Raw genomic sequence first — 12922 nt, 5'->3', positions numbered from 1 at the left:
TTTCCTGGCTTGGAACCCAAGCACTACTGCTTTCTGAAAACCCTGCAGATATTCACTTAACACCCAAAGCTACTAGGGTCCCATGCCACTGAGAATTAAACATGGCCAGACCTGGCTGGTGGTATCTCCCATCAAAACCACAAGAAACTGATTTGTTAAATTTCTATGTCAGTACACTGGGCAAAGAAAATCCTATCCCTGGGAATTTACACAAGTACTTTAAAATATTTAACTGAACTGATTTAAGAGTTTTCAAAAAGAAATAGAGAGATTAATTGTGAGCTTTTAATCTCTTTATCCGATAATCAAGTCAAGGCAATTTGGCAATTTTTCATAACACTATTTACAAACTATGTTCTGTCATTAAGCATTTAAATGTCTGATGGTTTCTGTTCCCTGGGCCTGTTTGGGTATTTTACTCCTATCAGCAGTCAAAATATATTTACATTTATTATGGAGCAGGGCTATGATTGCTGATCCCACTGCTGATACTGCACCTTTGACCACACTGTTCATATCCAAGGGTTGTATCTGTACCAAGCAGCCTGTTTTACATGTGTAGTTCACCTTTCCATACTATGTGAGACCTTGCAAACCCTATTTAGAAGTTCTGGAGGACATCTACATGTGTAGGATGGTTTTTGCACAACGAACATGCTCTCCAATGCCAGGGCAGGACCAGCAGGTATGGGCCTGTGCTTCTCTCACCCCCATCCCTGACTCCATTTAATTATTTATGGCATTATTGAATGCCCAATTAGGAGAAATTAATATCATAATACCTGTTGGAATATGTGCATCACCTCTAGTGCAGGGATTGGTCATTGTACTTCCTTGTTACAGAGTGGGCTTGACACTTAAATACTGGTTGTTATGTACCTTCAGATCATTTCCTATTTATAGTGATCCTCTCAGGGTTTTCTTGGGCTACAAATATGTGACTCATTTGAGGTCACCCAGTGAGTTTTCATGGCTGAGCAGGAAATCAAATCCTAATTTCCAGAGTCGTAGTTTTTAAAACAGAGTTTTTAGAAAGCAGTTGTTCTTGCACCCCAGGTGTGGAAATCAAGGTCCCATTTGTCCAGATACTTCAGTTGCAGGAAAGACTGCTTTAAATTCTTTCCTACTGAGGTCATGTTGACCACTAGAAGAATTGTCTTCCATGAGGTGTACCTGCTCATGGGGGACATCTGTCCTCCCTCACCAGTCACAGTCTAGGAGGCTGAACAGACAGCCTGTTTGAGCCCACTTGGGGCTAGCTTGGAGGCATGCCGTTTAGATGCATCATGCCCCCAAGCGGGATAGAAGCTGGTCCGGCAATTACACACCAGCTGACTTCTCTCCCACTTGGGGGTGTGGTGCTTAGGCGCCACTTTCCTCAGAGCCAGCTTTCGCAGAGGAAAAGCTGGCTCTATAGAGGAAGAGGCAGCTTTTTTGCCCCCAAAAGGAGCCGATCTTATCCACTCCTTTTTGGGGCGGAATCTAGCTGGATTGGGGCCAGGCATCTGTTTGCCCTGGCCCCAATCCAGCCTAAAAGGGGTGGCTCTAAGCCGCCCTTTTTGGGTTGTTTGTATCCTCCCTAGGTGACCTTGGGCAAATTAGATTCTCTGCGCCTCAGAAAAAGCAAATCCCCTTGGAACTAATTTTGCCAAAAAAAAACACAAAACCCAACAACCATATGATAGGTTCACCTTAGGGTTGCTGTAATTCAGAAGCTACTTGAAAGCACATAACGAAAACAACATGAGGATTACAATTTATATTCTTTCCTCACCCCCATTTCTTTTGCTTTATTTATTATAAATATTTGCATTCATTTGGGATCCTAAAAGAAGGGATGTTTTTTGTTGTAATTGAGTTGTGGTTTTAGAATGTGCATCATATGGGAAAAGTTCTGTCTTAAATGGCCAGAAAATTCTAGACCACCTCTGAAAATCTTCAGGATGTAGGGCAGAAAGTATGCAACTAATTGTAGGGGAAGAGCTACTAGGATTGAAAGTAATTTCTCTCAACTGCAAAATCACTAAAACTGAAATTATTTTGAATTTGAAGTCTGTATTCATAATTTAAATAGGAAGCCAGGGCAGCTTTTAAAAATATAATCTAAGGAAAAAGGAGAGAAAATAGGCAGTCCTGTAAGAGGGTGGTAACTGTAGTGTCATTACCCCTTCTATTCAATCATTTGCTCATGATGCCTGCAAAAGAGTAGTGCAACATACTCTTCCCCAAGCTTTACCCTGGGAAAAGTGAGAAGAGGAGCTTTGAAGAAGAGCGAATTTCAGTCTGGTTTTCATTTTCTCTACAGCTGTCATCTCTCTTTGAGTTCTGCTGGGCTGCTACAGCTGGAGTCATTTTATTGCTTTTACCCAGCATCCTTGTGCTTGTGCACACAGAAATGTCTTGGAAAAAAGTCAGAGTATCTCTTAGCAACCATAGGACAGTAATTATTATACCAGCAGCTGGGAGTGAACCAGATTTCCGCTGTGCATTAAAAACTGGCGTAGGTTAGTTTACAGATGATATTGGCTAGCCTATGCCAGTACTGTGGTTGAAGGATATTGAATGTGGGCGGTGCATAATTGCTTTGGCAGCAGAAGAGAAGTGGGGATTTGTGCATCTATGTGTGTGTTTTATGTGAGATGTAGATCATATATGACATAAATGTAGCAAGTTCTTCTGTTATAAAAAAAATACTTTGAATGCTTAATTTCCAATAAATGATAGCTTGTCTTGCTCTCTTCAAAGTGCTTTCTGATTTTGGGCTCCCTATTTTGTTTCAATTTTGTTTATTTTAGTGTCAAAATCCACCCTGTGAAGGTTCAAACTAGACTAAAACATGGTATAGATCCACAGAACCAGCCTGAAACATTTGCATGAATTGGTTTAATTCTGAATGGAAAATGTTTTTTGTTAGTGAGGTAATTAAGGCCAAAAGGGAAAATTCGATACCCCCAGAGAACACATTTGAGGCTATGATCTGTAAAGGTTCCCCCCTGTACTGGCATAGCGCTTCTCATCCCCTTTTTCAGTAAATGAAACCAAAGCCTGGCAAACAGCAGGAGTTTCTGGGGTTCAGAGATAGTATAATCTGGGACTGTATAACAGTTCTGGAGCTTGTCACAGCAGCTACTGACTAGCTACAAAGAATTAGTGGTGGATGTGGATGATAACTAAATAGTGCCTTCTTTTGATTGAAGAATTTTATTGATTTTCATTTTTAAAACAAACAAACAAAAGTGAAAATCAATAAAATTCTTCAGTCAAAAATAATGCCTTCTTTTGACCCAAAGAGTATTTTATTTTGTCCAGGGATTTGAGGTAAGCATCTCAGAATAGCTCCCCACGGCATTATATTTATTGGGAAGGTGTTTTGTGGGGAACTGGTATACATTTCAGAGGAAGACAAAATGACATAGTCTCATGTAGACTGATTAAATGTCAAATCTATCTGATTATTGTATAAAGTTTATTTATACGCCACCTTTCTCCCAAGCCAGGCCCAGAGGTGGCTCCCATAATACATTAAAATCATTTACAAAAAGTTCAAGACGAATTTAAAAACTCCACACTGTCTAGCCTCCCACAGAAGGGAGTTCCAGAGAGTGGGAGCATCCCCCAAGAAAACACTTTCACCAGACAAGCCTGTGATGGTGGCAGGACAGTAATAAAGCTGATTACCTTAAAACTCTGATAGGTCCATATGGTAAAATGTGGCCTTTCAAATAGTTTGAACCTAAGCCATGTAGGGCTTTGATGGAAATAATGTAGCTGTGTGCTAAGAAATAAACTCCCAAATAGGTCATTATTCTCTTCATTAGCCACATGGCATTTTACTACATTGCTTTAAATTAATTAAAAGGGGGTTAAATTTTGACCCAGTTATTATAAACTTTTTAGTCTATACAGTGCCTGTGACAAAAGAACAAAAACCTTAAAGACTGTATTCTGGACAGACTTTCTCATTATAGAAGTCATGCATACAATAGATAGCCAAGCTCTGTGCTGTTAACCATATAGATGCTACTGGAGAAAAGCTTTGATAGTGATGCACAAGAAACTTGTATGTGGACTGTCAGTACTCTGGCTAAAGTACATGCATCTTATCAGGAAATGCAAATTGCTCCTTCAGCACTGCACCAAAAGCAAGGAAACCGGATATTGCTGACAGTATCTGCAGGTTCCATCAGACTAGGGCAATTGTGTTTTGTTCATTGTCAAGCAGCTGAAAGATAGCAGCTCTGTTTTAGTGCCTTATCATTGCTTGGAAAAAGGATGCAACACAGTCCATAACATAATAGTGTTTTTTCATGTATAAACAATCAAGTGGGAAATAGCATTTGAGCATTTGGAGTCTGTATGGTCCTATGTCCATACTATGCAGTCAAGCAAATTGTAAAACTGGATGACTGTTGTTTTTCCTTCAGCTACTTGTAGCCTAGGTATTACAAGTCTTATTGTCAGACCAATTTGTAATCACTAAAATATGTGAATACAATCTTATATATCGTTGAAGTTTGTTACATACAGTTGGTCCTTCTTATACACTGATTTTTTATACACGGATTTAAGCATACATGGTTTGAAAATGTTCCAAAAAAGTATAAATTTACCTTGATTTTCCATTTTTTATAAGGGACACCATTTTGCTATTTCATTATATGTAACGGGACTTGAGCATACACGGATTTTGTTATACACGGGAGATCTTGGAACCAAACCCCAGCGTATAGCAAGGGTCCACTGTATTATTCTGTTGTGCTTTATTATAGAATTTCTGTGAAATAGTATACGCATTATTCTGAGTCACCTACCTTAAACATTTATTAATGCTGAGTACCTGTATCCTATCAACTGATCAAAGTTCAAACAGAATTCCTGTGGATTAAAATTTTATGGGGGGAAATCCCCAAGCAAAACAAAAAGAAATAAAGAATAATAATCTATTACTTTTGCAGGCAATTCCAGAAAATGCATCAAGTTTGTTAATGAAAGATCACCTCTTCCAACCTGAACCTATAGTGAGTAGTGATCCTTACAAAAGCTTAAGTATAAGGCCATCGACCTTTGAAGATTTGAATTCAAGAAGATCGTACTTCCACAGCCAGTCCAACCAGGTAATATATTTTCAGCTAGAAAAAAATTGTATATTAAGTTCTCCTGATTAATAAATCTTCCTTAAAGCTGCTACTAGAAATTTGGCTGATTACTTCAGTGTCCCTGTTCAGACGTAAAGGAATATCATGATGTTCTGCTATGTATGTGAACCAAGACAAGTCTCAAGCTAACATCCTCCCCATTTTGGCACACCAGTGGAAGGCATCAGAGAAAGCACATTTTTCCTATTTGAAACAAATCATAATTTACTGACTCTAACTGTCATAGATAGCTGTAGCTTGTTTAAAAGCAGAGGTAGATACTGTTGATCTCTGTTTCTCAGCAGGACTGGAAGTTTGTTTGCTTAGACAAGAGCCATGGCACCACACTTCATGTTAAGTGAGTTAATACGTGAAACTCCAATTACTTCCCTACTTCACCTCTGTCTCTTTGCCTCTCCACTACACTATCTCCATGTTCTTCCTTCCTCTTCATAGGCCTTTCTCCTCAGAAATACACATCTGTCATTGGGTCTTGTGTGAATTTTTATTTAGATCTTCTCACTGAAAGGTGCTTTCACAAATTGCTACCACCTTCTTTTTCAATATCATTTGTCACATGAAGGTATAGCCATAATAAGCTTCTCCTGTCCTCTTTCCTGGGCTTCCCAGTCACAAATCCCCCCCCCCCCCGCCTTCAATACAATCTCACTCTTACCACCTTTAACCCAGTACCTCTCTTGTTCTCATCCTGTCTTGTTTCCGTTCCAGACACTTTTTCTTTCCCAGCTAAGAAATCCTCATTTCACAAAAGTCATGCTCAGTTTTTTTTTAACTGAAGCAGGTGGAATCTTTGCAAAGATTGCAGCTGTTTACCTGACAGCTAGAACAAACTTCCTAGCAATTTTCAGTTTAAAATTCATTTTTATAAATAAAGATATTTATGATGCTTCAGCCAGTCAATTCACCAGATGCACTTACATAACATGTAGTGAGAAAACTCATAACCTCGACAGGAGAGGTGGATAATCTTATACTCTTTTCAAGCAGGTATAATCTGAATATGTTCTAACAGCACTCTTGGAAACTTGCTAGGAGTGTTAAAGGCACACTTTCAGGAACACCTTAGAACTGTGGCACAAAAGCACTGTTAGACTTCAGAAGAAACAATGTGCATCTTACATGGCTTGGGTTTGAATAGCCTGCTTTGGGTTTTGCATAGTCTGCTTTGGTAAGCATGCACCTTCTACTACTTTTTGAAATTGATACTAGCCACATGATGGCATGGGCTGCTATTAATTTCTTTTTGATACACTAGCGGTATACAACATGTGGCCCTACATATGTTTTTGGATTTCAGCTCCCATAATCCTTCTCCATTAGTTGTGTTGGCCAGGCTGACCGTCAAATATTTGGGGACCTCAAGGTCCCATTCCTGACCCACACCAGTACATACCTATGTAGGGTAAATACCCTATGTAAAGTAGCCCTTGCCTGACTTAGACTGATCTCATCCTTTGCCATCATTCCTCTTTCCACATTGCAGAATTCCAAATGACACTTGCATTTCAGAATATGTTAGAGATGATTAGATTTGTTTTACCCTATTTTTAATGGAGAGTGGTCTTCTCCTTAGATTTAAAACATTTCCCTATTCAGCTTGTTCTACTTGCGTAGACAGTTTTAATTATTGGCAAGGAGGGCAATTACATTTTTTGAGCCAACTAAGTCATCTTGAATCTCAAATATTCCAGCAGAAGTTTGCTCTGCTCTATAATGGAGTGTCTTGTTTTTGCCCTTGGCAGAGATGGGAAAGGATTGTTTGTTTTTTAATCTTTGCTCATAAACTAAAACGTTATAGCAAACTTATTTTCATTAATAGTGAAAGATGGTTCTGTCATCACGAGCCAATCCTTTAGAAAGCTGTGGAGAAGTTATTTCTGTCTCGGTTTTGTGGATTTCCATTGGGTGCCAGCAAGTGAACAACTTCTTTCGTCCTGGCTGAAAGTTCCCACCACAAGTGTTAATGTATTTATTAAGCAAGTACTTCAGTAATCGAGGACTTCTCTTTCAAAAATTATTTAGAAATATTCTAGGCCTGAATTGCAAAGGGTGGTGGTGGTATTTCTGCATCTGTAAGATAACGTATTTACTCTGTAACTTCACAGAAATGTCATGCTCACAAAGACTGTTACAGGCTAAGATACTTGGAAGGATTTTAGGAACAGTAATTGATGAGTCTCAGCCACAGAAAGATTTCAGAAGGCCAACCTTGGGATGGGGAGAATACAGATTCTCCTGGGGAAGGCCACTCTCAAACAAGGGCTAAATCTTTTTTCTAGTCCTTACTAGAACAAGTCCATTAAAAATCAAGGAAAATTACATACAGTACGTGTTGACTTATCAAGTTACGGTTCATTCAGTGACTCTGATTAGGATAAACAATAGGATTCAGCACAATGTGTTACCTCTAGTGCTTTCACAGTTGGGCCAGATGCTGGTCTTAGATTCAGAATGATACATATGGGAGTAGTGAGTACTTCAAAAATTCTACCATTGAAGGTTTCTTCTGAGATCAGTCTTTCCCACTACTACTAATAGTTAATCCTCAGCCAGCACTGTGTAGTGGTTTGAGTGTTGAACCAGGGTTTGAACCTCTACCCAACAATGGAGATCCACTGAGTGACCTTGGGCAAGTCACATTTTCTCAGCCTCATGGAGGATAGTGACAGACTTCCTCTGAACAAATCTTGCCAACAAAACCCCATGATAGATTTGCCTTAAGGTTGTTATAAGTTGGAAATGACTTGAAGGCACACAACATGCACACATGTATAGTGAAGAAACAGCACTTGCAGCAATGGCCAATGTCTGTGTTTAACTCCTTAGGACTAAAATGGTTGTGCATTTAGGATTATAAAAGTAGTGTATGAACTTTCAATTGAGCCAGGAAACAAGTAGTCAGTAGTATAGTATAGCTGGTTCTTTTGAGCCATAACAAAATTTTGAACTTACAGAATCATAGAATTGTAGAGTTGGAAAAGTCCACAAGGGCCATCCAGTCCAAACTCTGCCATGCAGGAACTCTCAATCAAAGCATCCCCAAAAGATGGCCATCCAGCCTCTGTTTAAAGATCTCCAAGGAAGGAAACGGTACCACACTCTGAGGGAGTATGTTCCAGTGCTGAACAGCCCTTACTGTCAGGACGTTCCTCCTAATGTTTAGGTGGAATCTCTTTTTCTGTAGCTTGCATCCATTGTTCCAGGTCCTGTTTTCCACCTGAGGACCTTGGACCTTATTACTCTATTGAAATTTTGGGATTTGCTGTCGGATCAACATGGCTATTCCTGCGTTTTTATGGTGTAAAGTTGGGGTAGTATGATCAGAATGCCTGGTACTTTGCATACATTGAATTTCATCAGTTGAAGCTTTTGAATTTTGTTTCAGAACAGTTTTATGTATCAGCCTGGGTGTAGCCCTAGTGTACATTTCATTAAGACAATACTGAACATCTTCAAATAAGGCTGTAATCATGGCCCTGCCAAAACATACAAACCTGTTAAAAATCTACAAAATACAAAATTTAAAAAAAATCAGAAAAATTTAAAACCAGGTTAAAACATATATAAACACACACACACCAACAGAGCAATTCGTTTTTTTTTTTTAATAAGCCAGGAAGGAGAAGAATGTAGAACACCAGTGGTGGCCCTCATGTCTCCAAGAATCCTATCCACATTGGCATGTTACCTAAATAGCAGGGGGCCACAAGGGGGGCATCCACAAACTGAACTCAGTGGGGAAATTAATGTACAGTAGCTGAATAAGAAACAGCGAGAGGGTTTTGGTAACATAAAGCCAGAATCCTAAGCCTTTGTATTCTGAAAAATTCCAGAATACTAAATACAACTCACTTTTATTATTTGAACAACAAGAGTGATGTCAACATTCACACAAAGCACTTACACACGGACACACACACATGAACTAAAGTATATAAAAAGATGGTAGTAGATAGCAAGTTAAAGGATTGCAATAGGCAGTGCTTACCAATCTCGAAGCCAGGCTCCAACCTGGTGAATGAATACAGAGTGGATTGGACTCCGATCACTACCTGGGACTGAGTTTGGCTAGCAGTCTAAGAAGTTTCAGCTAGAGTCTCACAGTATGTCTACTTGACTCCAGCTGACACAGAAATAGGAATGCCCAATCAGGGGTATTTATGGGCCAAACCTGACAAGCCAGTTTGGGATTCCAGGAATCCCAAAAGCAATGGGTTTCCACCTGGTTGATGCTTTTAACTTCAGAGTTAAATGAATGTTTTTGATTGATGGCAATGACATTGATTTAATCAAACAAGAATAAGATTAGGACAACCTCGGGGTGTTTGGGATAGGATCAGGTGTGGGGAAAATACAGTGAGGGCTAGCAGAAAGATTGGTTTAATGCTTTAGGCTGACAAACCTTTATCCAGTGACATTCAAGGCCAAATGCACATGGCAAGGAGTGGAGAAATAGCAATATTCACAGCCATAAAGTTACAGGGGTCCTTTCCACATGCCCTCAGGTCAGAAATTCACTTAAAGGTCATCTGACCTTTCCGAATTCATGCTTTTGGCCTCTCTATAGCTGCTATTATAATAGAACAAAATATTTAAACCCCAAAATAATGTATGTTGGTAACAGTTAGGCTATTCACCAGCACTTGCATCTTGTCTAAACGAAGTTTCATCTCGTTCACCCTCACCCACCCTTCTATTCCCCCCAAATCTGTAAAGTGATAGAAGTAACATCCAAATTTCATTGGGCTGTCTCATAGCTTGCTGTTACAGAACATACTCCTTTATTATGGATTTATTCTTAGCTGCCACTTCTTCTTATTTGGACTTAGCTATTAATTGACCTCCTTGTTTCCTCTTTACATGGCCTAGAATGTGAACTTAAGGCATTAAACAGTCCACATTGTGTGCAGTGTTTAAACAATGATAACTATTGAATACGAATATATTTTTAAGCATGCTACAGACTCTGCAATTTAACTTTTAAAAAAAACTGAAGGTGCAGCCTCCACAGTAAAGAGGTATCATTTGGTAGTTCATTTGCTCTCAGTTACTGAGTCATTTACACTTGTGTTGATAACTCTCTCACATTTATGTAACACAAAATGACTCTGTCTTTTCCTCCTTCCCTTTCCAGATACCCTCGAAACCAATCAGAAATGTCAGTTTTCAGGATGAAGAAGAAATTGTTCGAATAAATCCTCGCGATATCTTAATACGCCGCTATGCAGACTATAGGCACCCGGACATGTGGAAAAATGACTTGGATAGGGATGAAGCAGATTCCTCTTTGCAGTGTCCTAAAACAGACCATAAAAAATCAGACTATCTCTACCCCTCTGGGGATGGAACTAAGTTGAATTCATTGAAAGATTCAAAGAGTTCTGTGGTACTTAAAACACAACCTTCCTCTTTCAAACTGAAAAAATCGAAGAGAAGGAAAGAGGATGGTGAGCGGTCTCGCTGTGTCTACTGCCAGGAAAGGTTTAATCATGAAGAGAACAGCCGGGGCAAATGCCAGGATGCTCCAGACCCAATTAAGAGATGCATATACCAAGTTAGCTGCATGCTTTGTGCTGAGAGCATGCTCTATCACTGCATGTCAGACTCTGAGGGGGATTTCTCTGACCCCTGTTCCTGCGACACTACCGATGACAAGTTCTGCTTACGATGGCTGGCTCTTGTTACTTTGTCCTTCATTGCACCATGTATGTGCTGCTACCTGCCCTTGAGAGCATGCCACCACTGTGGTGAGGTCTGTGGATGTTGTGGAGGAAAACATAAAGCTGCAGGATGAATCCAATCTGATGCCAAATTGGGGCTGATAAGTCTTTTCAGGGAGAATATCTAACCTGCGGAAGTGTTTGGCAAGCAGAAGGGAAGCCTATCATGTACGAAAGGCCAATTGTGGAAGAAGCATTAGAACTTGTTGCATTTTATGAATGCTCACCATGCGTGATGATCTGCTTTAAGTCCATAGTGTAAGTTGTGGATAAGTTCCAGCGAAAGAAAAGTCTTTACTTATGATTGGCAGTTGAAATACCGTATAAACAGCAGTCCATATTATAAGGGATCAACTTCAGCAATTTGTACATTTGGTGGTTTAGGTGATGGGAGCTCTTTGAAATAATCTATTTGACAGAAAATGGAACTAAACCTGCACTAGCGAGAGCTGATTGAAACTAAGAAAAGTTAATAAATTGGCAACTCTTCAGAAATTATATTGATTTTAAGTGCAACTAAACTGCTTATAAATAGTTTTTGGAAGCAACTTTATGTACAAATAACAAAGATTTATATTTAACTAAATATATGGTACGAATTATTAAATCTTCCTTCCCCTTTCCAATTGCAAAGCAGTTATGGACCATATTTGCAGTCACATTCCATAATAGTATTTCTCAATATTTAACTAGTTAACTTAGTAGCATTTCTATTAAAGATGGAGAAATCAGTATTTTCAATCTTGTTTCACTTCAATTAAATTTTTATATTGCATTCCCTCTGTACATTCTTGTAATCTAAACACCCTTAAAATATTAATTATTGTAGCCTTGAATGACCAATGTTTTGTTAAGCACAGGTATAATTGTCGAATGCTCTTACAAAAATATCTCTCTCTCTCTCTCTCTCTCTCACACACACACACACACACACACACACACACACACACACATATGAGAGACTCTGGTTTCAGTGTAATGGCAAGGGTTGTTTATTTCCCTCTCTCTCAACCAGCAGTTTTTCTTCTCAAGTTTCCTTCAAATGTTGTTGTCAAATGTTTGGGAAAGGAAAATTACCAGATGGTAATTGTCATAAGATACATATTTATCCTTCTGTTCAGCTTGATATCAGGTGTTCTTAATTGAGGGAACAAAAAATGTTTCATTATTTTATTTGGCTTAGCAAAAATTAAAAACATTCTGTATGACAAACTGTAGCCCAATTACAGGGAGAAAAATAGGCAGAATTCTTGTGAATGAAAGTGAGTTTTGTTGTATATTAATGATGAATGTTTAACTTAACATTTGGCTGTGTGTTCTAAATATGAAGTACAACTTTTGAGGAATTCCTATGTGTCATACATCACATGGTATAACAACATAACTGAACATACAGGTTTATTAATAAAATTATCTAAAGCAGTGGAGAAGTCATTTATTCAAGAAGGTTAATGGGTGGAGGCTGAGAGATTAAAATGTCTTTACTATGTATTTTCCATTAACATAATCTCACACTTTTCTTTTTAATTTCTACACATTTTTCTCAGCAAACTATGTGCATTAGTTTATTTTCTCCTAAACATCATATTCAGTCACAGGAATCCCTCACCACCACCCTTTTCCAGAACCCAGGTATCAAACTGAAAAACTGTATATAACACTATCTGTAAAATACTTTTATAAAGAAAGCATTTATATTTATATGACAGCTTGAACTGACAACCTTGTGTACATAGATCATCTTGAAGTATTATTTCACATTGAAAAGAAGACAAATATATTGATAACTATAGAAGTTAAGAGCTTCTTTCTAGTTTTGTACTTAAAAAACTCAAATGGATAAACTAAGTCAGCAAACAGAACACTGTAGCAGCAGTCTTTAAGTCCTTTTTATTCTTCATATATTTGAAGGCTGCTACTTGATATGGCTTTCATGCTTCACATATTCAGCTAAACTTGGTTGCTTAGAAAGACTGTTAACATTTACCCCAAAAAGCAAAGAGGGAGAAGTAACGTGTATTTCATTGGTGACCTGAGGATTGCATC

General features: G+C 38.6%; 1 protein-coding gene across 1 annotated transcript in view; it reads left to right on the top strand.

Annotated features, from left to right (window-relative positions):
- Window positions 1-12298, top strand: part of LOC149314856 (sprouty-related, EVH1 domain-containing protein 1-like) — an 84921-nt gene extending 72623 nt beyond the window's left edge. Inside the window, exons 5-6 of the mRNA XM_089522010.1 lie at window positions 4956-5114; window positions 10291-12298. Coding sequence (XP_089378136.1) covers window positions 4956-5114; window positions 10291-10950 — 819 coding nt within the window. The 3' untranslated portion in view covers window positions 10951-12298. The remainder of the gene's footprint in view (window positions 1-4955; window positions 5115-10290) is intronic.
- The last annotated feature ends 624 nt before the right edge of the window (window positions 12299-12922 follow it).

The sequence above is a fragment of the Sceloporus occidentalis genome, unplaced genomic scaffold (assembly GCF_023333645.1).
Source record: "Sceloporus occidentalis isolate IW3139 unplaced genomic scaffold, rSceOcc1.0.p SCAF_4, whole genome shotgun sequence".
Taxonomy (NCBI): domain Eukaryota; kingdom Metazoa; phylum Chordata; class Lepidosauria; order Squamata; family Phrynosomatidae; genus Sceloporus; species Sceloporus occidentalis.
Note: the sequence above shows the minus strand (reverse complement) of the source record. Positions and strands in the feature narration are given on the sequence as shown.